The sequence below is a fragment of the Pseudochaenichthys georgianus genome, chromosome 9 (genome assembly GCF_902827115.2).
Source record: "Pseudochaenichthys georgianus chromosome 9, fPseGeo1.2, whole genome shotgun sequence".
In the NCBI taxonomy this organism is placed as follows: Eukaryota; Metazoa; Chordata; class Actinopteri; order Perciformes; family Channichthyidae; genus Pseudochaenichthys; species Pseudochaenichthys georgianus.
Genome location: NC_047511.1, coordinates 13,510,696 through 13,536,698, shown reverse-complemented (window position 1 = coordinate 13,536,698; position 26,003 = coordinate 13,510,696). Strand labels below are relative to the sequence as shown.

Sequence of the window (26,003 nt, the reverse complement as noted above, 5' to 3'; positions counted from 1 at the left end):
CAAAATGAAGATAATGCTTTTAAAGATCTTTAGCAGTTAGCTGGAATTTAGGTTTACTATTTTATTTGTAAAAAGCTAGCAGCTAGCAGCAAACCCCTCTAGATGTTCTGTTTGTACATTTCTGACAGCAATCTTTTTTTGACACACAATATTATGAAACACATTTAAGTTAAACTCCATCATCTTTTTGGCAATCTCAGAGTGATCATTATGTATCGTTTCAGGATGTGACATGCCAATCTCCTGATGATAATGTGACCTAAAGCTGAAGTTAAAAAGACAAATAGAGGCACATTAAAAAATAAATAATATATATATATATATATATATATATATATATAACATATTTGTAGACTTCTTCACCCCTACCCTTAAAGAAAACTGTCAAAAGCTAGTAGCTAGTTCTGAGAATAAGATGTATTGTTTCTTAATTATTGATAGGACCGGCAGCAATCTTTTATGATTGCTACATCATAAATACACACAATATTAAGAAACACATTCAAGTTAAACTCCATCCTCTTTTTGGTGATTTTAGACTGATCCACTTCAAAACAAATGCCTAATGTTTTATTCTTTTGGAGGATGTGACACGCCAATTGCCTGATGCTGATGTGACCTTAATCTGATGTTAAAAAGACAAACTGTTATATAATTTCTTAGACTTCTTCAGTCCTACCCTTAACAATGCATTGTGGTGGATGCTGACATTATGACATAATCCTAAACAAAGAACCAACAAAGTCCAGTTTAAGTGTTCACATCCAAATTTGTAAGACACATTTGATACGTAGGTAATTTTGGAGAAACCAGCTCCAGTGAGCTAGAATTTGAAAATACACAGCCGGAAAAAATCTGCTACTTTCTTACAGGGCCCCTCCTCCAACACACATGAACGCGCACATGACCAATGAGGACACGAGATAAGTTTGTGCACAGATGGAGGCTGACAGGCAGGTAGGCCATCCAGTTACTTTAGCCGGGCCGGCTAAAATGATTGGTCGTGCTTTTTACAGTATTACGGCTTCCACAGATGACATTTTTTTATGGATTTTTTGTCAAAGCACTTAAGATATTCATTGCTATCGGGATGTTAAGAGCATTCCATGGAATATAACAAAAAGTGTATCTCGAGCCGGTTTTTCAAACTTACCTACCCCACCTTTAAAGTTGATTTTTAGGGTTCACACATTGATGACAACATGTTAGAAGTGATAGAGAAAAACAAGAATCTAGTGGAGAAATTAAATGTAAAAACTCAAGTGTTATTGTCATTGCAATCAATGGGCAAATATGTGAAGTAGAAATTCTAAACTTCAAAATCTTTAACAAAACAAGCATAATCCCACATGGCCCACCTTCTGCCTCAACGTATTGATTTGATTGAAAACTATATGAGGATTAATTGACAATTCTTCCAGAACGTTCTATTATCTGGGATATTCTCGTTTGGCAGCTCCTCCCATGTTTTCCCTGTACTGGCACACCTTCAGCACTGATGTGAACATAGTGGTTGTAACATAACTGCTTCCTAAATAGATTCTTCATGGAGCAATAAATGCTCTGAGTCTTTTATCACATTCGAACGCTGCCAAGAGTGACTGAAAATGCTCTTCTGTAGACACAACAGAAAACTGAAAAACAAGGACAAAGAAATGCGATAAGTGGTGGTAGAGATGAGAGGAAGAGTGGGAGCGTGAGAGAGGGACACACCCATGTCACAAAAGCAGGAGTGGAGATTCAGGTCCACCCTGTGTCAACCTTATCATGCTCAGATCGGGTAATGTTTTACTCAAAGTTGTAAATTATTGTGTTCTTTCGTACTTTTACAAAGAGGCAGTCATTATTTCTGCCCCACCGGCTTGTTTGAAAGTCAGGTTCACGGATAGGATTGGGGGTAAAGGTTGAGATTACAATTGAGATTATGTGTAGGTTAGACTGAGGAATGTGGTAAATGAATGTGTTTGGATAAAGCAAATGTACATTGTGTGTGTGTCTTCACGCAGGGTGTGTCACAAGCAGAAGTGTGTTTGAATTTGCGTTTATGGCAGGGTGCAACGGCCAATCTGTCAGAAGAACGCATGACAACAGCAAACAGTTCGGAATTGATGAAATACAGGAAAGACAAATGAGAGGAGGGTGTGAAAAACTAGAAACAACACCAAACGACTATCCTTGAAATGTGTTATTTTAAAGAGGACATATGCTAATCTTTCAGGTTTCATAATGCATTTCGTGCCTCTACTGCAGCGTTTCTCAAAGTGTGGGGTGCAGAGATGTGATAGGTGGGTCGCGAATGGACGCGATGAACGGGAGATTATTATTTTTTTTTTTTAATACATTTTTTGGACCTCAGGCCGGAATCGAACCTTGGTCCTCGTGGGCGGTAGTGGACTGTTACAGCCGGAGACTCGCAACGGGTGTTTGCGGCGGCGGTACCGGCGCTGTGAAAGTCCATCTATGCCAGAGCCAGCGGCCCACCGAAGGCAGCAGCCCCCCCCGCGCGCGCGCGCACACACACACACACACACACCCACACACCCACACCCCCACACACACACACACACACACACACACACACACACACACACTTTTCGAAATCCCGTTTGTGTCCCTTTGTGGCCCTTTAGAAATATGTTTATTATTATTTTTTACCGCAAGCCGTCATCGCCACGGAGGACCACACAGCTTCTGTGAGCGAGTGAGCGAGACAGAGAGAAAAAACGAGAGAGCACACCTTTATCTATTTTATATATTGTAAAAAATAAAGTAAGAAATCATTCCAATGTGTGCTATAGGCAGGGTTGGGTTGTAACGGAATACATGTAACGGCGTTACGTAATCAGAATACAAAAAACAAGTGTATTCAGCTGGTGTTACATTTGAAAAACGAGTAATCTGATTACAGTTACTTTCGTAAACCTGAAGTGAATACATTTTGGAATACTTATTGGAATTATTGGTGGAAAAGTTTACTCACAAAATGTAATATTCATTACCGGCAGAACTGTGTGCACTCTGCACAGCGCTGCAGCGTGTCTGTGAGCGAGAGAGAGATGCAGCGTGTCTGTGAGGCCCCGCCCCCGCACGCAGATGAGAGAGAGAGAGGTCTCTTTTAAAATATATTCAAAGTTAGAAACGGAGATGGTTAGATAAAATGTGCAAGATAACGTTCATGTAGCATCATCAAAATGATGACATTTCATAACGGGATAAAATCAAAGTGAATGGAAACAGTTTTAAAAGTTATTACATCGTTTCAGATAATAAATAATAATGATAATTCATTCTATTTAGGGGCGACTTTCAAAGCACCCAAGGACACCTTACAATTCATAACATATTCCAAGTAGTGGTGCACGATAATTATCGGCCCGACATTAGGAATGACGACGTCATCCCAATAAACCTGATAAAAGTATTAATAGCCCCGATAATATAGAATATATTTTTTGGGTAAAAAAAAAGAAAACAATACTGCGGTGTGGGTGGATTGGGATGAGGGGCGCTTGTTTTTCACTCGGCTCCTCCCGTTTTGCCAGTACTGTGGTATTAGTGGTTTAGGAAGAGGGGAGTTTTTCACAAATCCAGCGCTCCCTAACTCATGCCTGGCTGTGACGTAAATGGTGTGCGGCCGTGAAGCCAGGCCAGTAAACAAACATGTCGTCGGTAGTATGGGACTATTTCAAAGTTTCATAGTTAGATAGTTCGCTTGCTATTTGTATTAACAAATGCAATGCAGAAGTTCCACGAGGAGGGAAAAAGGCAATGAGCTATAATACTTCCAACCTGATTAGTCACCTGAAACATCGCCATCGCTACGATGGTGTGTTAAAAGCGTACGAAGACGCCTGCGCTGCTAAACTAGCGGCAAATCCAAAGCCAGCTGCAAAGGCACCGGGGCTTTTACCTATCGACGAGGCTTTTGTAAAAGGCAAGAAGTTTGCCAGAGACGATCCCAGGGCTAAAACGATCTCTAACTTCATCATAGAAATGATGGCGCTTGACGAGAGTCAAAACTGTTCTTGGCTTTGTTTTGTTCATAGTAGTAATGCTTATGTCATTTGCTCACTACTAGTCTTTTTTTTTACCACCAGGTGTGCAAAAACTACAGATTTAATATATATATATATATATAAATAATATTATTATCGGTTATCGGTAGGGGTGGGCGATATGACGATATATATCGTCGTGACGATATTAGGTCTCCACGATATGCTTTTTCAGAGATATCGTCCTATCGTGATAAAAAAAAAAAAAAATAGCGGGAGGGGAAGAGGCTCTCCGTGCGCGGCGCAGGGGGCTATGACAGCGGACGGAGAGCCTCTTCCCCTCCCGCTCCCCCAGCCTCACCTACTGATTTTAATTTCACCATATATCAAGCCCGATCGATTTCACAATGTCAGCGCACCTCTGCTTGCGTTCAGTCCGAGTTGTCTGACACGCTCCCAAAGTCCCCGCCCCCTTTCTTTGCAGCGAGCAACCATAGGGCAGGCATTTCATAAAGGGGCTCCTTATGAAAAGACTAGCAAACGGTGGAAAGACATAACTGACGCTGTGGCGTTTTATGTTTTTCCCTTCAGTTATGCTAAAGTCTTTTATTACACTTCAAGTCTACTCTAAAGTTTACATTTTAATTATTTGGCACTGACTTTTCCTCATTGATGTTTTATGTTTTACTTAGTTATGTTTTACCCTCCTTTTCATGTTTATTGATGTTCACTGCTCACTTGTTCATTCAGGGATTCATTTCTGAAATAAAACTAGCTTGAAATGCTATTTTGGTCTGTTACTCCTTTTTGTTTTAGTTTCTGTTACCTTGTACTGTTAAGTAACTTGAAAAATAACCATAATAACCGACATGAAAAAATATCGTGATATATATCGTCTATCGTGATACTGCCTGAAAATATCGTGATAACATATTTTTCAATATCGCCCACCCCTAGTTATCGGTATCGGTTTCAAAAAACCAATATTGTGCATCCCTAATTCCAAGGAAAGGTTTTAAGACAGTACAAAGAATGCAGTCCGGGTGATGTTTTTTATGTGGGGTGCAGATGAGAGGGAGCTGTCCAGAATGACACCAAGATGTTGTGTTTGAGTTCTTGAAAATGGAAAAAGAAAAAGTATTCTAAAAGTCATCTGAATACGTTCGGATTACTTTCAGAGCCATGTATTCAGTATCTGATTACATTTACAAAGTAACCCTCCCAACCATGAGTATAGGACAGTAAAAAAAGAAAAAACAGTTTAAAAGGAGAGTGATTAGTAAAAGATGCATACATAGAAATAAAGAATGCTAACTAGGTAACATAAGATAAGAATAAACCAGTTTAAAGGATTTGTTATTGGTTGTGATCATATTCTAAAGATGTTTGGATTATTGAAAAGCATACAGCTCCCTTTCGTCTGAGTGTTGAGAGCTGTATCTATGAATTCATGTTGTGCTCAAAGTGCACCAGATTGATGCATTTCACTTCAACATTTAAAAAAACATCTTCCTGGGGGTGCATGCCCCTGGACCCAATCCAATCCAATCCACTTTATTTGTATAGCACAGTTTAAAAACAGAGGGTTTGCCAAAGTGCTTCACAATGAACATAACATTATAATAAAATATAATATTACACGAATAGATAAAAAAGCACACATAAGAAGAAAAACAAGGCACATAAAGGCCATGGACAGACAGTGAAAGCATACAAATAGGTATGACATAGCTCAGCTCAGACTGACTGACCCCCCTAGAAGATGTGAGGTCCACCCCCAAATAAAGCAGGTTGAAAATAATTAAATTGCATACATTTTATTTTGATTGTTTGTTATGTGGACGTGTAGTATTTGTGATACTGTATGTTCAATAAAGGTGATTTAGCAAAATACACCTGTAGAGCCTCAAGAGCCTTTCTTGTGCTGGCAGACACATAGAAACATATTGGCGGGGCGCACCACGCACACAAAAAAAAATCCACTCGCTCCGCGCTCACATTTTGCTGGGCCCACGTGCCTTAGCACCGCTGCTATGACTCCATCCTAGGGGAAACACTGACTGATAAACAGCACATAATGCAGACGTTCCTGACGACCACAAACAAAACACAAGCTGGTCTATTTCCTGTGTTTCAGGTTCAACAGGAATTGTGTGTTTAGTCTATTAGTCTGAGACGTGACTACTGACTCACATCAAATCTAGTGTGGTTTCACACACCATAACAAAGAGGGCAAACAAGTGCAGTAATTACAACCGAAAAATCCACGAAAATAACCAGCAGGGCGAAACAACACTTGAATATGTGTGTCTTCAACGAGACATTCAAGTTTTGGAAGACACATATTTGAAATGCTCCCATAATGGGAAAAATGACTTATTTACATTTATGATTTTAAATCTAAACACAAATACTATTTATTTGGATTAGTGGCTTTCAATGAGCATTGTGGGCACATGCCCAACACAAGCACAACAGTTAGAGCTCGCATTACAGAGCTGTTGTTAACATTGGATCGTATAGATGTCCATTGACTTGATTTGTTTTTTTAAATGTCGAAAATGTAAATGTTTTTAGTTCAAATATTTGAACGTCCTATATAGCCCAACCCAGAAATTAAAACCCAAATATGTCTTTTAATATTAAACAAGACCAATTATTGATAACGATATTCATATTTGAGAAACTGTTACCTGGCATTTTTGAATAAAAATACTTATTTTGACCAACGTCTCCATTAATCCTTTCAGCTCTTTGTTCAACCCAAAGTTTTTAAGTAAAATTATAAAGACGTCTTCTTTTTTTTTTTTTTTAAATGTAGTCTCACTGTGTTTCTGCTTTTACTTCTTTATTATGAACATCAATAAGAAGAAAATTGCAACTATTACAATATACGATCATCTAACATGTTTATTTGTATTAACCTGTAATGATCTTTTTAAAGTCACTGAGGCATACATGGAGGCTAACGCAGGCGGCTGCTTGAGGGTACATCATGTGACAGTCTGTTGACCGAGTGTGATGTGCCTCCAGTGTGTGTGTGTGTGTGTGTGTGTGTGTGTGTGTGTGTGTGTGTGTGTGTGTGTGTGTGTGTGTGTGTGTGTGTGTGTTTTCTAAATGAAGCCTGATGTCCAGTGCACCTCTCTGAGTATTATACATGAGAGGAATGCCATCTATAATATCAGTAATTGTAAAAAATCTCAGTATACTTGAAAACATGTGCCTTTATTTCTATTAAATCTACCAATACACACAAACTTGCGTTTTCTTACGAATGTTCTCATATTCTACCAGTTTTGTGTTACCTCCTGCTGAAAGCCAGTGTATCATTTAATTTCTAAAAAGGTCACTTCATAGTCCCCCGTGAAAGGTCATAATGACAAGAAACACACACACACACACACACACACACACACACACACACACACACACACACACACACACACACACACACACACACACACACACACACACACACACACACACACACACACACACACACACACACACACACACACACACACACACACACACACACACACACACACACACACACACACACACACACACACACACACACACACACACACACACACACACACACACACACACACACACACACACACACACACACGTAGAAATGTCAGTTTATAGAGTATTTATTATTAACTATAGGCGTTGAACCTTTGCTTATAAAAGTAAACGCCTCAAAATCTTGTAATGAAGGGGCATATGTGTATCATAAAGAGCACGACTTAGAGAAACAGGTTTGTGTACAGTATACGCACACTGACAATGTTGGATGCCATCACCGTGGTAACTGATGCTAAGCAGCAAGTGAGAGGAACTTGAGATGTAAGCAGGGAGTCGAGTTAAGAGGGCGGGAAGAACAATGGGTAAAAAGCTTTAGACAAACTTTGTCTATCAAAACATTTACCAGAAATTGATGAATATATATTTAATGCAGGAAATAGAAGCATTCACAACATGCTGCCAGCTAGGAGAGACTTCACAAGGACACAGTTGAATATCAACCCTGTCGACTAAATACATTCTACAAGTAAAATACTCATCATATATTATACAGTTAGATAAGAAAAATAAGGCATCCAAAGTTATTCTCTGACATAGCTAATTCTTCCAAAATATGCTGCTGTAGAAGATAATAACCTGTAATAACAGCTCCTAGATGATTATTTCCTAGATTTAAACAAGGTGTTATATCTATTTGGAGTGGATGCCGCCTTCACATGAAAGATATGGTACTGGCTTTATGACTGGCTGTACAAAAAAGGGTAAAATTGGGCTGCAAGATGGAATGCATGTATGCAACTGTAATGATATTCAACTTAAATGGGTTGATTTTGAGCTACCATTTACATATTTACCAGCACCAGAGCCGGTTTGATGGCACAAAATGGGATATAAGTTTTACAATCTTACAAGAACTCTTGTGCTCTATTTGTGCACACCTTCTGAACTGGGAACACATCGAGCAGTTGCTCAAAGCTCTGCAGTTTGCAACAACACCCATTGAGTCCTAATGTTTATGAAGATTTAAAATGTGTCTTTTGAATATGCAACAAATAATAGAATTCCTGCATCTCAAGTCAACTAAGTGTCCTAGAACATGAACTCATAATAAATATGATTTTGTTGACACGGCAAATCCTTCTACACTACTACTACTACTTTAAGGTCTTCTACGGAGCCCTGAAGGGTTCATAGAGAGAAAAATAAATAAAACGAGGCCACGTTTTATGCATTCGTGCGCACAAGATGTAATTCGTGGCCTCAATTTAAATAAAACGAGGCCACGTTTTATTCATTCGTGCACGAGAAATATACTTTCTCGTGGGCACAAGAAATATACTTTCTCGTGCGCACAAGATACTTTTTCATGAGCACAAGATACTTTCTTGTGCTTCCTACCGGTGCGTCAAGTAGGAAGTGGAGCGCACAGGAGACAACCGTTTCATTGCAGACTGTTATGTTATGTTTATGTGGGGAAATGGCAGTGCATACATTATTTGAGATATATTTCAAACTCAGACTTCATTTTAGGGACATTCCAGCTAGAGGTGTAGAGCTATTTGTTTAAGCACCGGATTGGCAAAACAGGAGAGTCTGCGAACCAGTCTGCCTTGATCTATGAATTAATGTCCGTGACTCTCACAGTATCTGCATCTGCACGCAGAGAGCTGTGTCTTTTATGCAGCGCCTTCACTGTGTTTACCTTCATTAGAACCGCTGAATTGAGATTGAGGCTGCCACGTTTTAGACACACACACACACACACACACACACACACACACACACACACACACACACACACACACACACACACACACACACACACACACACACACACACACACACACACACACACACACACACACACACACACACACACACACACACACACACACACACACACACACACACACACACACACACACACACACACACACACACACACACACACACACACACACACACACACACACACACCTCGTTTTATGAATGTCCGGTCACCAGGGGGGGGGGGTGTGTTCGGTGTATGTGTGTGACACCGGCATTTGTTTTCAAATGCCCATGAACAGTAATTTACACACATCTGGCTAACTCCATATGTGTATTCCCAAGTGAAAGAAGATTGTTTAATCTTAATCTCGATGAAGGCTAGTGCTAAATGCTGTCGGAGTGCACCGGAACGAACGCCACTATCATAATATCTTCTGAAAACAAATGCCCACACACACACGTTGACACACACACACACGCCCTGGCGACCAGACATCTTCTTCATAAAACTAATAATTAGGGATGCACGATATTGGTTTTTTGAAACCGATACCGATAACTTCCTGCTTCTCAAGACCGATACCGACAACAATATAATATATATATATTAGGGCCAGGACTTTAACGCGTTAATTAAGATTAATTAATTACACAAAAATTAACGCGTTAAAAAAATTATCGCATTTTAAATCGCACTTATTTTTGCACAGCGGAACGTTTCTCACTGGATGAGTTTCAGGCGTACCGATTATACTGGAGCACCAATTTACGTTCATAACTTCAGCATGGGACTTCAAACAACAACAAACCACGGTGAACAATAGTCAAACATGAACGAACAAGCTGATGAGACCGCTTTGGTCGGCCCCGTGGATGGGACATTTTGTTTTAAAAAACGGACGGATGGAAGCGTCGATAAGAGCACGGTTGTGTGCAAATTATGCAAAAAAGAATTTGCATATCACCGCAGCACATCAAGCCTAAAGTATCACCTAAATGAAAAGCATGTAGCAGCTAGCGTGGACGTTAGCCCGACTCCGAGTGCAAGGAACCACACCCTGACCCAACCAGATGACTGGTTTCAGGGCCAGGATAAGTAAGTCCACTTCTGAGAAAATAACCAACTCCCTGGCTCACTGGATTGCACTCGACTGTAAACCACTTGGAGTAAAATCCATGTGAAAATTGCTTCTCACTGTTCTCAGGTCAAATATGTATATTATAAAATGCGATTAATTAATTACAAAGCCTCTAATTAATTAGATTAATTTTTTTAATCGAGTCCCAGCTCTAATATATATATATATATATATATATACACACATGTGTATATTTAGCGCATTGAACTGGGCTAAAACAGCTGATCACAACGTTCACACTCTGTGGTCACGAAGTACTCCACTAGCCCCCCCCCCCCCCCCCCCCCTGTCGACTTTCCTGAAGTACTCCCCCGTTGATAGAAATCAACACGTAATGAATTAAGACCCCACGGTTTGATGATTGATAGGTGTGTGGGTCGTCTTTCATTTTGACACGCAGAAAAATGTTATAATAAACATAGATAGGCCTACTGTATGTTAAATTGATATATCCGCCTTCTTTCATTTATCTTTCCATTCCCACAACAATATACATAAATAAATGGCATATTTTGGACAAAGTTCGAATGGTGATTAATCATGATTAATTCATTTTTAAGCTGCGATTAATCTGATTAAAAATTGTAATCGTTTGACAGCCCTAATATATATATATTAAATGTACCTGTAGTTTTTGCACACCTGGTGGTAAAAAAAAGACCAGTAGTGAGCAAATGACATGAGCATTACTACTATGAACAAAACAAAGCCAAGAACAGTTTTGACTCTTCAAAGTGACCATATTTATTTTCCCAAATAAACTTCTTGCCTTTTACAAAAGCCTCGTCGATAGGTAAAAGCCCCGGTGCCTTTGCAGCTGGCTTTGGATTTGCTGCTAGTTTAGCAGCGCAGGCGTCTTCGTACGCTTTTAACACACCATCGTAGCGATGGCGATGTTTCAGGTGACTAATCAGGTTGGAAGTATTATAGCTCGTTGCCTTTTTCCCTCCTCGTGGAACTTCTGCATTGCATCTGTTAATACAAATGGCAAGCGAACTATCTAACTCTGAAACTTTGAAATAGTCCCATACTACCGACGACATGTTTGTTTACTGTCCTGGCTTCACGGCCGCACACCATTTACGTCACAGCCAGGCACGAGTTAGGGAGCGCTGGATTTGTGAAAAACTCCCCTCTTCCTAAACCACTAATACCACAGTACTGGCAAAATGGGAGGAGCCGAGTGAAAAACAAGCACCCCTCATCCCAATCCACCCACACCGCAGTATTTCTTTCTTTTTTTTTTACCCAAAAAATATATTGTATATTATCGGGGCTATCAATACTTTTATCGGGTTTATCGGGATGACGTCATAATTCCTAATATCGGTGCACCACTACTACTAATAATATAGCGTAATAATCGGGCAGTTCGATGTGTCTAACCATAAGAAAGTATCTCGTGCGCACAAATTAATAAAACGTGGCCTCGTTGTATTTCTTTTTCTCTCTATGAACCCTCCAGGGCTCCGTAGTCTTCAAAATCTTTTTCCGTATATATCTGCCCACCAGCAACAAGAGGCGGAGGTCTTTCAAAGTTGCCATAACCATCAAACACAGCACCTATACACAGCACCTATTCTCATAACTGTTTGAAGTTCATCTATCTGCCGAGCTTTGCGCAAACGCGGATTGTTTTTAACTCCCTGTGCAGCCTTGTGTGTGTGTGTGTGTTAGTGTTGCACGGTGTACCGATACTTGAAAGGTACCGCGATACCCTGCCGTTAAAAACGGTACGATTCCTCCGTTTCATTAGTATCGGTACTTTAAGAATGACGGGGGAAAGTACTCCCGTGAAAAAGTGCCGTTTTAATAAGAGCCGTGTGTGTTCAGCGCTCTGCTTCCACTCCCTGCACTGCAGCCGTGCCTGCAGTCCCGCTCCTCTCACGCTGCAAGCACGTTCTAAGTCCCTCCCCTCTCTCGTGCACGCGGCCACGCGCTAGCTGCCAGAGCATGTGAGAAAACGAGAAGCATGGCTGCAAGTGGGAGTGCAACTGCCGCTGCGCCTCGGCTTGTTGACAAAAAAGACGCCAGAAGTCTGTGAACGGGCCGTTCAGGTGTTCAGAGCAGAGCTTCCTGTCGGAGCAGCAGAGCGTGATGTGCACTGAAAAGTTTTTCTGTCGCAATATTATCGTTGAGCAAACTTAACTAGCAAACTAGCATCACTATCTGCTAACGTTAGCTTTAGCCTTTGTTTTCTATTAGTTTTTTTCATAGGCTATAAACGTTAGCTTTAGCCTTCGTTTTCTATTAGTTTTTTTCATAGGCTATAAACGGAGGTGGTATAAGTATATATCTTGTACTTGAGTAAAAGTAGAAGTACCAGAATGTAGGAACAATCCTGCAATCAAAATGTTCCTCAAATAAAAGTACAAAAGTATTATCATCAAAATATAGTTAAAGTAGCGACAGTAAAAGTAGAAGCACCAGAGTGTAGGAATACTCTGTTACAGTAAAAGTACTGCATTCAAAATGTTCCTCAAGTAAAAGTAAAAAGTAGCGACAGTAAAAGTAGTCGTTGTGCAGATTGGTCCGTTTCAGAATAATATATCTGATGTGTTTTATAATGATTGATCATGAAAGTGTTCTCAAAGCTGGTGAAGGTGCAGCTAGTCTGAAGTACTTTGTAGACTGCAGGGTAGCTGGTGGATTTACTCCAGGTGGAACTAAAGTCTGATTTAACACTTGATTATATCTCACATCATTCATCCACATCTGTAGAGTAACTAAAGGTATTAAATACATGTAGTGGAGGAAAAGTACACCATGTACCTCTGAACTGTAGTGGAGTAGAAGTACAAAGTAGCAAAAGAAACATTGAAATACTTAAATAAAGTACAAGTATCTCAAAATTGTACCCAAGTAGTACTTGAGTTTATGAACTTAGTTACACCAGTGGCTATACAGATAGAAAGACTAAGCCTTGCACAGAGGCATGAAAATACATTTTCAAAATGCTCATCAGTGCTGCCAAAATGTTAAACTCACTGCTACACAATTAAAATAAATGCTTTTATATATATTTATATTAGATGTGACTCTTTGGCGTTTCTGTTCTTAGTAACACTGCTGCTTTAGTTGTTCTGACTGCTAAAATCATCTGTTATTCCTCATTTTAAAGCCGATATTCCGCGTTTCCCTTTTTTTAAGAAAAGTATCGAAAAAGAATCAGAATCGCAATTCTTGACTTGGTATCGGTATCGAAACCAAAATGTTGGTATCGTGACAACACTAGTGTGTGTGTGTGTGTGTGTGTGTGTGTGTGTGTGTGTGTGTGTGTGTGTGTGTGTGTGTGTGTGTGTGTGTGTGTGTGTGTGTGTGTGTGTGTGTGTGTGTGTGTGTGTGTGTGTGTGTGTGTGTGTGTGTGTGTGTGTGTGTGTGTGCGCGTGTGCACTGCCAAAGCCTCCCACCTTGCCAGCCAAGCTAAGAAGAGTCGTAGAGACGTTTCTTGGCTATGTCACACAGCGCTGCGCACCACAGCTACAACACGACTCAAAGACCATATACAGCGGTAGATCTGATACAGCTCTCTTTTTTCAGCCAATCATATTTGGTATAAACAAATCACGCTGCCGACCAAGTTCATTGAGGTTTTACCGTGTTACAGTAGGATGCCAGAGCGGACACAGAAACACAATCGCTTATTCCTCACTGCTGAGTTATAGACACAGCAAGAGTGTCTACTGTCTGTAACCTTGAGATGAGAAGCCTGAGAAAAGGAAAAAGATATCCCTGCGGGGGATGGCGTCAGTGTGTGTACGGCCTCTTGAGAGAGGGAGCGTGCACATTTGTGAAGGTGTGTGTGTTTCGAAAGAGGAAAAGCAGCTGGGTAAGAAGAGAGAAGTAAAACAGGGAAGTGTTTTTGATACTACACAAAAACAAGACAGAGGCTACATTTGATTTTTGACAAAGCCTCATTACCACTTCTCAGCCGAGTCACTTTTGTCAAAAACACAGCTTTAGTCTTTAGCAACAATGTTTTCTCTCACTCTGTAGGAACTGAACATGCTTTCTCCCTTTGTAATCCTTCCAACAAAGTCTACTACAGGTTGAATATAATATATGGCAACTTGAGTAAGAATCACTCCTGAACCTCAGAGAATTTAAAACGTGTATGACCATGACATCAAGAGGGACTAACAGACAGCTGACCTTCTATTAAAATGCTCGATGCACATAGTAAAGACAGCCGTCTCATTGAACCTCATTCTGACACTCGAGATCAGAGCAACAGCATAAAAGACCAAATGTTTTCTTTCTTTTACCCTGTTGCAGGAAGGATACATTCACAAAGGACTAATCCCCAAGGCTAGAATGTATGTTATTGTTTGACCTGCTCCACAAAAAAGGTCAAACTCAGCTCTACTACTAATAATAATAATAGATTTAATTTGTTAGCACTTTTACAGGTGCTCAAATACGGTTTGATAATACAGACCGAATGATCGCTAAAAAAGGAACACAGCTGGAGCTGCTTTTTGTGTTTTGCCCATCACGATCAATGCGAAAAAGGAGGCAATGGTAAGACATCTGCCAAACAGGAAAAGTTGTTAAGTAAGCGTATAACACTACTACTAAGTTAAGCCTCAAAACAACCTGTGGGAGTATCCTGATTCCTGACTAACCAAATACTGTGTCAAAAATAAACAGCACGGTTCTGTCACTCAAAGCAAATAGAAAATAGTTACTCCTGACTCTCCGGACCACAAATACTTTCATAGGTGGGAAGTAACTAAGTACAACATGTACTGTGTTTCAGTATAACTTGAACACAGTTGTTCTTTGCTTGAGTTTATCCATTGTATTTTATATATTTAAGCTACAGTTTGGAGGCAAATGCTGCACTCTTTACTCCCCTGCGTTTCGGTGGCAGCTTTGGTTACTTTGCACATTGAGATTATTTGTAATACAACACTAAAATCAACTGATGATTGACATATTGACCTATTTATTTGTATACATTGTATATGTTATGGGTTACTACACAGCAGAAGGTGATTACGTTTATACTGCAGCTGGTAAAGGTGGAGTTTGTTTGTATTTGTGACACTTATAATCTAATAATAAACATAATTCTGAAACGCTTTATAGTGTATGATTGTTAATTTAACTTTTGGTACTTTAAATATACTTCAGTAAGATTACAATAAGTATCACAAGGTGAGACCTTCTGCTGCCTCTGCCTGTCCTGGCCCACCACCACAGTATTTGATGTTGTGCACCCCGTACTCTAACTTGCATGACCACATGACAAGATGTCCACAAACCTTTCTTGAACTCCTCCAGCATGGAGTCCAGCTTGGTGTCGTGGAAGACGAAGTGCACCGGGTGGTTGTAAAACTTGGTGATGGTCTTCAGTGTGGTGCAGTCGTCCGGGTCCACAAAGGCCAGGTCCTTCACATACAGGATGTCCACGATGTTGGAGCGCTCGTGCTCGTACACAGGTATCCTTGTGTATCCGCTCTCCATGATCTCCGACATGGTGTTGAAGTCCAACACGGCGTCGCATTGCATCATGAAGCAGTTTCCGACAGCCGTCATGGCATCCTCCACGGTTTTAGTCCTGAGCTCCAGCGCACCCTGGATCATGTTGAGCTCCTCTTTCACCAGGTCGTTGTACGGCTCGGTGACCTTCAGCATCCCCACCAGCTTCTCCCGGTTGTACACGGTGCCGATCTCCTGGCCCAGCACGCAGTCCAGGAGCTTGCTGATGGGCCACGACAGAGGGAAAGTTAGCAGCATGAACAACTTGGTGACCATGATGGTGTTCGCCCCGACTGCTAAACCGTGCCTGGAGCACAGCGACTGCGGGACGATCTCCCCGAAAATAACGATGCCGACGGTGGAGGCGACTACAGCGCCGATCCCGGACTTGGTGAGGTCGTCCAGGAGGATGGTGAGGGTGGTGTTGACCAGGACGTTTCCCAGGAGCAGCGAGCACAGTAAGTAGTTTCCCTTCCTGCGGATGGGCTCGATCTTCCGCGCGTACTTCTTCTCCTTCTCGGTGCCGCAGCTCTGCACGATGCGGAGCTCCATCGGGTCCAGCGCCATCAGCCCAAGGTTGAGCCCGCTGAACATGCCGGATAGCACCAGCAGGAAGGCTATGAGGATCACCTGCAGCCAGACAGGCAGCAAGGACTTCGCCACCTCCACCACCCGCAGCCTGGCGTCCTCATCGTCCAGCAGGTACCACGTCTCCTCCTTCTCCTGGGTGTCGCGGACACACAAGCCGAACACCTTTACCGCCTCGCTCTTGCGGAGCTCCTTGATAAAGAGGCTGACCACCCCGGAGGTGTTCTTGTTGGTTACCACCATGGACCCCTTCACTTCTATATCCTTCGTGTGCTCCGGACAAGTCCTATTGAAGTCGTGCATGATGGCGCCAAAATTATCATCCTCTTTATCGCTGGAGTAAAGTTCCATAAACTTGATGAGAGCAGAGCTGTTTGAGCGCAAGCGGAGCCCGTAGAACCTGAAGAGGGTGTCGCTGCCCTCGGTCACCTGAATAACCCCTCTTTCGGTGGTCCCGGCCGGCGTTACGCTCCTCTCCAGCCTCATGCCAAGTATCCGGGGGCCGAGTCTTGTCTCCGCCGGCGCCTCCTGGGCTTGCCTGCCCGCAAAAACACAAGAAAACACGAATAAAGTTAGCGTAAACCCCCGACCACTCGACTCTATCGCCATGTTTGTTTCGCTCTATGCGAATAGGGGAAATGACGTCAGCTACTCGTTTCCACGAGCCCACCCCCCTCATCTGCATGCCAGCATACCCTGAAAATACAGCCAATCAGCGGGAGAAACGTCACTCAACCGAGCCCCCTATGTTTTCATTTTAAAGGTCGACTGATATTTCTTTGTTTTGCTTTTAAGGTGGATTAGTTTCAAGTTCTTTATTATCTTCTTCACAAGAATTAAAGTGACGCAGTCGTTGGCAATAAAAACCTATATAGGCTTCCTCCAACAATACATGTAAAATCACCCTGGAAAACATAACAATTAGAACCTAAAACATGAAATAGTGTCCATTCATATTTGGGACAACATTCGGAGTTTTAATATCATTCATTAACATTTTGAATTTCTGAATTAATTTAAACATTTTAATAAAGGATCCATTGTGATAAAGATATGTGTGAAAAAAAGACTGATATACAGAAAAAAATAAAGGTTATATTGGCTTGATTACAGTTTTTTTTAAATAAAAAAATATATATTTTTGGTTTCTTTCTTTAAGACTTTTTGAACCAGAGGTATTACAGAGGAATCGGAAACAACTACATCTATGTGTGCTGTCTTTTAATGAACATTGAATAACTTCCTGCTTCAACCTGTAGTTTAATCTTAAATATGGACAAAACTAAACTGGTACTAAAAAGAAAAAAGGGACAAGTTGGAGGAATACAGAAACCCTGGATTATTGTATCAATGTGCCTTGAAAGATAACAAACGATGTCCTCCCTTTTTATTTTTCTAACATCAGCGTGTGTACATTTATTTACTGGGAACAGAGCTCCCCATGGTGGTTATATCACACAGTGCAGCCTAATGAAAATGGCTAATAACATGACCTCCAGCATTAACGTTATGATCCTGTAAATAAATAATTAACGTGAATTTATTAGTGGCACATTTTTTAAATAACATATCAAATACTTTTTAGTCTTTAGGTTTAGGGAAAGTTATCAAATATTTCCAAGTTAAAAGGCTCAAGTCTCTATTTAGAGAAAACTGTTTTTTCAGGCCTTTTAAAAAAATAATAATGTAAGGTTGTTATACTACAGTGTTGTATTAACATAGAGCCAGCATACAAAAGTAGTTTTACAATTATTCAATGATGGCTAAAAAACCTAAATGCAAAATACAATCTTTATTTCATATTCCCAAAAGTCAAGAAAAAAAAATCCAGTCATTACAGTTTATTGGTTTATTCTATTTCATGGTATGACATTATATACACATGGTAGTCATCCCAATTAATCAAAAGGAAGGTTCTATATCAAAATGCATATTAAGACTTTCCGGTGACACAGTGTATCAATGTAAAACGAATTATCTGCAACTAAGAATAATAATCATATATAATGTTTGTTTTGATTTGTGGCTGATGGGATTATTGTGTACTACCATGTTCATTAAACTGTGTTGATTGAATCATATGTTGTCATTCATGTTGTTTCTATTCCCCGGCTGTTTGCATACAAGCCACTGATAGTGGAAACTGTGAAGTCCACAGAGACAAATGTAACATTTGTGATTTTGGGCTATATATAAATAAACATTGATTGATTGATAGTGATTGGAGATCATTACACATACCTTCTTTCTGGCCTGAGGTAGATCTTGTAGATGTAAACGCTGCCAGGAAATGAGTTATTAAACCCAGGACAACATTTAAAAAATGTTTTCACACGGCTGAAAGTACCAAACACACCTTTATTATGAAAAAGGAGCTTCATTGGTCATAATTTAATGATCTAAATTGCAGGAACGTAAACTTTCAGGAGTTAAATTAAGGAAAGATTTTTCTGATACACCATTCCTTGGTTATCTTGCAGACTAAATAATGATCTGTACGTCATAATTTAAGACACTTCAACTTCATCTTCCCATCTTTATTAAGATCTATGAGAAAGTACACCATGAGTGGGAATCTCTTGAGGTTTGTATGTTAAACATTTATATTATTATTGATTAGGTTTAAAAGGGCATGAATAACTTCATAGCTTTTCAGTTAAACTTAGTTATCTGTTGTCACCGGCAATGTTTTTTCCAAGTAAGATAAACATGCAGAAATATATTGTCTTAACATTAATGACGCACAAGACATTTAAGCTAGACAGTAACTTTGAGAAAACCTGGAAGATGAAGATGAAACATAAGCAAGTTAAATCAAGTTATGTAGATGAATATATAGAGTAGTGGTGGAAGAAGTATCCAGATACTTTACGTATGCAACAGTACCTGTGCAACAACGTAAAAACACCACATTATAATGAAAGAAAAGTATTCCAATAAAATAAAGCCCTATTTGCCGAATCTCGCCTTTGGTAATTGTTATCTTTTTATTTTGTAGGATCTGCAACCATTATCAATTATTCGAAAAATATTCACATAAGAATCCATTGTATCACAGTTGTCAACTATTTTATTGTTTGACAACTATTTCAGTAATTGTTTAATCAGTTTGAGTAATATTTAGAGACATGATACGATTCTGACTTTTTTATTGTGAACACTTTCTTTACTTCTCTGTGGCAATGAACTAAATATATTTCATGTCAAAACAAGAGATCATGTTGGGCTTTGAAAAACACTGATGGACATTTTTCTCCATATTATGTAATGTATAAAACCAACTACGGATTATTCGTGAACATATTCAACAGTGTAATCGACAAAAATAATCGGAGATAGTTTTCAAGTGGCAGCCCTACATATTATTTAATTGAAGCATTTGTTGTATCTACTTAGGTACATTGATTCCTTAAAAATTAGGAATCACATTTAATGAGATGATGTGTAAAATCTTAATCTACAGAAGTCAAATAGATACACTTTTGCGTATGTGCGCAAGATACTGCATTTAAAATGTGTTTTTGCACCAGAGACAACTTTATGTAGCCTGAGAAGTTTTTTAAGTGCTTGCAGTTCCGACCTTTTGCAGTTTTCCCACAGATCATACGTACATAAAATGTTATTTCTGTCATGATCTGTTTATTTTCAGTTTTATTTTGAATGGTCACAGTCTGTCGGTTTCATGTTTTACTTTGAAAGGTGTGCACTCCATGTCTCATGTCTGCAGTGGCTTCCTGTCTCTGTGTTTTCCCTCCTGTCTGATTGTCTGATTGTGTTCACCTGTTGCCTGTGTTTCACCTCCATATATATTTATATAAATATATGCAATTTAAAGTATGAGAGCACTCTCATAATAACGTAACACAATCAGAGACTGAAATGGGGAATTGAAATTACGGGCCAAAAGTTGTATTTGCAAGTATTAAAAGTAAGCAGAGGACACCAAACCAACTGAGACCTGTCTGTCCGCCGCATCTGCGCACACATTGTACCACACACACACCTACACACTGTACAGGACATACCTACACACTGTACCACACACACACACACACACACACACACACACACACACACACACACACACACACACACACACACACACACACACACACACACACACACACACACACACACACACACACACACACACACACACACACACACACACACCTAAGCTCCTAAAGCATAATCAGGCTACAGCCGTTGTGTATTTTAGTATGTGAAGCACTAAATGTTCTTAGAAAAATATCGACTCTTTGTTTGTATATATCTACTAAACTAAAGCAAATAAAGAGAGTAGGTCTGTTATACTGAGTGATATTTATTTTACACACTGCTCTGCTTTCTGCAGGACCTCACAGCTGTTCTCACTGTAAACATCGCGTTGCGATGAGAGCAGTTTCTAAAATAATATCCAGGGGATGCATGCAGAGCTGTCATTGGCTGAGATAAGTCCGGCCGTGTGTCACGCCTCCACCGTTCCCGGAAATGCATCCGCGGAGGAGCCGTGGAGGAACCATCAGTGTATCCTCGGTTATAGCTCCTCCAGAGAGCCTCCTCGACGCTCGATCCTCGGTCCTCGGTGTGCATTTAGAGAAATGAGACGTCCTTCAAAATGGAGCGCTGAAATTCATTTCCGGGTCACTACCGGAGGACCGAGGAGTCGAGGAGTCGAGGAGGGGAAATTTGAGTATTGAGAAGCCTCTCCTGTCTCAGGACATCTCCACTCTCCTGACAGGAAGTACATGCACGCTAGGAATTACAAAATAAAATCGCCACAATCAGTACAGCGCCACTTTCTGAACAGGAAATGCACGCAAATACAAAATAAAATCGTAATGACACTTATTATATACATATGTAAATATGTATATAAAAATAGGGACACCTTGTATTGTTTACTCTCAGTACAGCACCACTTTCCGAACAGGAAATGCACGCTAATACAAAATAAAATTGCACTGACACACATATAGGCCTACATATATCTTCCTGGAACCCGAGGAAAAAAAGTGTCTTCCAATTTCCTTTTTTTTGTGATTTCCTACCTATTTAGGGTTAAAAAAACATCTTGCAATTTAGACTTTTTTTATTTTATTTTATTTTAAAATGTTACAGTATGTCCACTGTAGAGGACGTCGGGACCATATTAGTTTGAAAAGACAGCCAAAATTAACAGATGGACTATGTAACGTATTATGGTTATAGAGTGATATTAATACAATAATACATTCACCTTTATTTAAAACATGAATAAGTAATTGATCTGAATATTGCTTTTTATTTGGTCAATAAAAAACTAGCTTGTTTTTTGGTGAATCTTTCCAGATCTTCAAAGACTTTGTAGTCAATGTAGTGGGAAAGTACCTCATTGACTCCAGTCAGCACGGGCTGTAGGGTCATCTTGACTAGTTTTATGGATGTTATAATGTTCTCCATTTGACCTGCTCATAGAAACAAACTTGACATTCCTGAGGCAATTCTCATGTTTCATGGCTCCACTTAAAATAAAAACAACAATAAGACATACGTGCTACTCTTGGCCCACAGGGGGCCATGTCTTTCCAGCTCGTCCCTATCTGTCTCTATTTATCTATCTGTGCACTCATGGAGCATCCTGCATCTTTCCCCCCCTTCTTCTTGACCCTCTTCTATCCCAGGTGTGAAATCCTCATCTCTCTCATCATCTGAGAGCTCACAATCTTTATCTCCCTGAACTATCTGGTACAGAAAATGTCTGCTTCAGTTCCGTCTCCTGCAACAATATTGAGTCATAAAGTCTATGAAGATAGTCCTGACGTCCACTAGAATGGACATTTATAAAAGGGCTGTTATTTGAAAACTTCAATTATTTAATTGCTTTCAGAACTAATTATATAGTTCCTCACATGTTAATAAACAAGAATATATATGATTTTCATGGTAAAAATGACAATTATTCAACAATATTTGACTTCTCCTCCTGCTTCTATACAATTTTGTTTTTCGTGTGCCAGCCATTTTGGATGAAAAGAAAGAGGAACTTCCCAGCATGCAATTTTAACCAATGACATATCACTGGAAAGACCAGGATGTCCTCTGTACAGCAAATCAGGGATTGATAGAGTAGCTCAAAAGAGTAAAAGGAGATGCATGTTAACAATTTTGACATTTTCAATGGGCTGGGTCCCAGGAGGATATATATATATATATATATATAAATAAATAACGACATCTTGGGATTCCTAAAGCTTTTAGTCTACTATCCCATCATTCAAGGGTGGTTTTCACTATAAATAAAAAAAGAAATTTTGGACGGACACTATAATTTACATTTTTTTTTACTATGTTCAATCTGAATTTACTTTAAAATAAAAACATCTATATTTATTCTGACACTTCTACATCCAACTCACAGGTTTATCATTGCTTTGAGAAAAAAGATTATTAATTTAACCCTTTTAGAAGTGAAGATATGGTCATTTGTTCTGGGACTGTCATTTTCGAGCCTGAGACCTGAAAAACAGGCTCAGGGCTTAACAGGTTAATACAAAAGTAAAGAGGCTCACCAGCCAAATTGTAAAACAAACTTAAAGGTGGGGTAGGTAAGTTTGAGAAACCGGCTCGAGGTCCCTAGAATTTGAAAATACACAACCGGAGAAAATCTGCCACTTCCTTACAGAGCCCCTCCTCCAACACACACGAACGGGCACATGACCAATGAGGGCACGAGATAAGTGTGTGCCCCGATGGAAGGCTGACAGGCAGGTAGGCCATCCAATCCGTTTAGCCGGCCCGGCTAAAGCGATTGGTTGTACTTTTTACAGTATTACGGCTTCTACAGATGACATTTTTTTATGGATTTTTTGTCAAAGCACTTAAGATATTCATTGCTATCGGGATGTTAAGAGTAGTGATGGCAGTTTGACACTGAAGCTTCGAACGGAGCTTCAACCCTGGACTTCCTATTCCATAGAAGCAGTGCTTCGAAGCTTGCTTCAAATCACGTGACATGTGACGTCCGAAGCAGCAACTGCTTCAAGTCACGTGAGATGTGACGTCCGAACCAGCAACTGCTTCATTTCCTGAATGAATCAACTCACTGGTTCACGGTCCATTCACGCGATTCAATGCACTGCCTCGTCTCGATTCTGACAGGTGACAGGTTGAAACAGTTTCAAACTTGAGCGCTTCAACACTTTATAACCGCTCTAAACAATGCGCAATGTGTGGGTTGTTGTTGCTGTTGAGTTGTTGTTGGCATTGCATTTGAATTGGATCATTATAGAGCAAGCCAGGAAGAAAGATAGGTCGTTATGGCTCGTGAAACACTTCGAAATGTGGAGAAGCTGTGAACAAAAAGAAAATGAGTAATATAAAATTAAAAACACTTCAATGGTCTAAGGAATAGATAGCCCAGTGGATAGAGCCGGCGGCCAGGGTGCGGCGATGTCCTCCGCGCAGCTGGTTCGAAGCCCGGAATAGTTACACTTTTAATCATTGCTTTTCAACTTTAATAACTGATAAAAGGCCCTCTCAGCCCAAAAAAAGGTCCAGCACTCTCTAGTCTCTTCTCAATAACCCAATACACACAATTATCAATCTTTAATTGCAAATAGAACATGATATTCAGTCTTAGTGTGTGTGCATCGAATATTTTTCAAGGCAAAGATACGTTAAACCCACTGCAGCCTTGCACTTCGCCAGGAGAGGTCGCTGTAACTGAAGCTTCGAGAAATGAACCTATTTCCGACACAATTGTCCAAGTGGTTCGAAGCTTCATTCAAAGCTTCATTTTGCCATCACTAGTTAAGAGCATTCCATGGAATATAACAAAAAGTGTATCTCGAGCCGGTTTCTAAAACTTACCTACCCCACCTTTAAGTAGCCTAACTAAGAACAACTTTCTTCCAAAAGAAAGTGACTAAACAGTACAACACACACAAAGGTAAACTGGAGCACATCTCCTAACAATTCACCAAAACACAGGTTACTATAGCACAGAGACAGAGACACCATGCTGCACACATGCAGAGGAGAAGGAGAGAGCGACTGCAGCCTTCCTCAGGTCCTTTATGGAGGCCCTGATTGGGGATTGGGAGCACCTAAGGGAGAGGCTGCCCTTGCAGGGAGACAATCAGGGGGAGAGAGAGAGAGACACACACACGCACACGCACACACACACACACACACACACACACACACACACACACACACACACACACACACACACACACACACACACACACACACACACAAACACCCACGCAGCACCCATTACAGCACGTAACAGTAATTATGTGAACAATGTAATAATGGAAAGACAAATTATAATCTTTTCAGTAGATTTGCACAATCTATGCCAGATGGTGGTTAAACATCTCACTAACACAATGTATGTTCATTTTCCTGTAACTATATCTTTACTCTTCTGCTGCTGGGATGTTGAAGAATAATACCACTCTCATCAAACAACAACATATCCATCACACAGGACCAGGGTCGGGAGGGTCACTTTCAATTTTTTTTAATCCGTTACATTGACTATTTACATGTCAAAAAAGGTAATCTTGTTACATGTAATCCGTTACTCCCAAAGCCTGCACACTACAGGACATAATAGCAAAGGCTCTGACGATTAGTGAGAAGAGGACAGACTTTTATTTTCTTCAGTAAAGAAATACCATTTATACTGATTCTCTTGTATCGTACACCTTTACAAGACTTCTGTTTGTTAGTTGTAAAAACCGTGGAGGATGTCATGTACAATATCTTTGGTTTTCTTGTGTACTTTAACGTGTATTACTTTCTTTGTAGTAATACAACTACAACTTTGCATTTGGCCCCTTTAATTTCTGACTGTAGGCTAGCCTGACCTGTGCCCATGCTTGTCCAAACACACAGTGTCCGTTCCTGTAGCATCACTGGTGACTCTCAATTCTGCTATTTGAGATAGATAGATTTTGAGAGGGCGACTCGGTTTCGAACTAGAGGAGATCCACATGTTTATATGTTAACTTACTGCTTTCTTTATTTAACATACTCTCTTGAAATATGTATTAGTTGTCAACACTTTTAGTATTGAGAACATATAATACCCAACATTCAACATTTCATCTTGTAGAATTCATCTGGGTTTTCAGACATCTATATTTAGAAAATGTAAAAGGACCAAGTAGCATAAAATGGAGACACTCAAGTAAAGTACACAAAATACAGCACTCGAGTAAATGTGCTTAATAACCTAACAACACTGATGATGGCCCAACTTTCGTTTCGTTTTAAATGTCTTTGGTATTGTAGGTTTCTGTAACTGAATGGTTCAATAAAACACTGCGCCCACGGGGGGAGTGAGTGGAGAGAGAGAGAGAGAGAGAGAGAGAGAGAGAGAGAGAGAGAGAGAGAGAGAGAGAGAGGAGAGAGGGAGAGAGGGAGAGAGGGAGAGAGGGAGGGGTTGAGAAAAATAGAGGAGGGGAGATCATGAGAGAGGGGAGGGGAGGACAAAGGCGGG

At 40.2% G+C, this 26,003-nt stretch overlaps 1 protein-coding gene across 1 annotated transcript in view; it reads right to left on the bottom strand.

Moving 5' to 3' along the window:
* The window catches only part of LOC117452496 (metal transporter CNNM4), a 59,610-nt gene extending 42,483 nt beyond the window's left edge, over positions 1–17,127 (bottom strand). The window contains 1 exon segment of the mRNA XM_034091176.2: positions 15,706–17,127. Within this exon segment, the coding sequence (XP_033947067.1) occupies positions 15,706–17,119 (1,414 nt within the window). The 5' untranslated portion in view covers positions 17,120–17,127.
* Between the last annotated feature and the right edge of the window lie 8,876 nt (positions 17,128–26,003).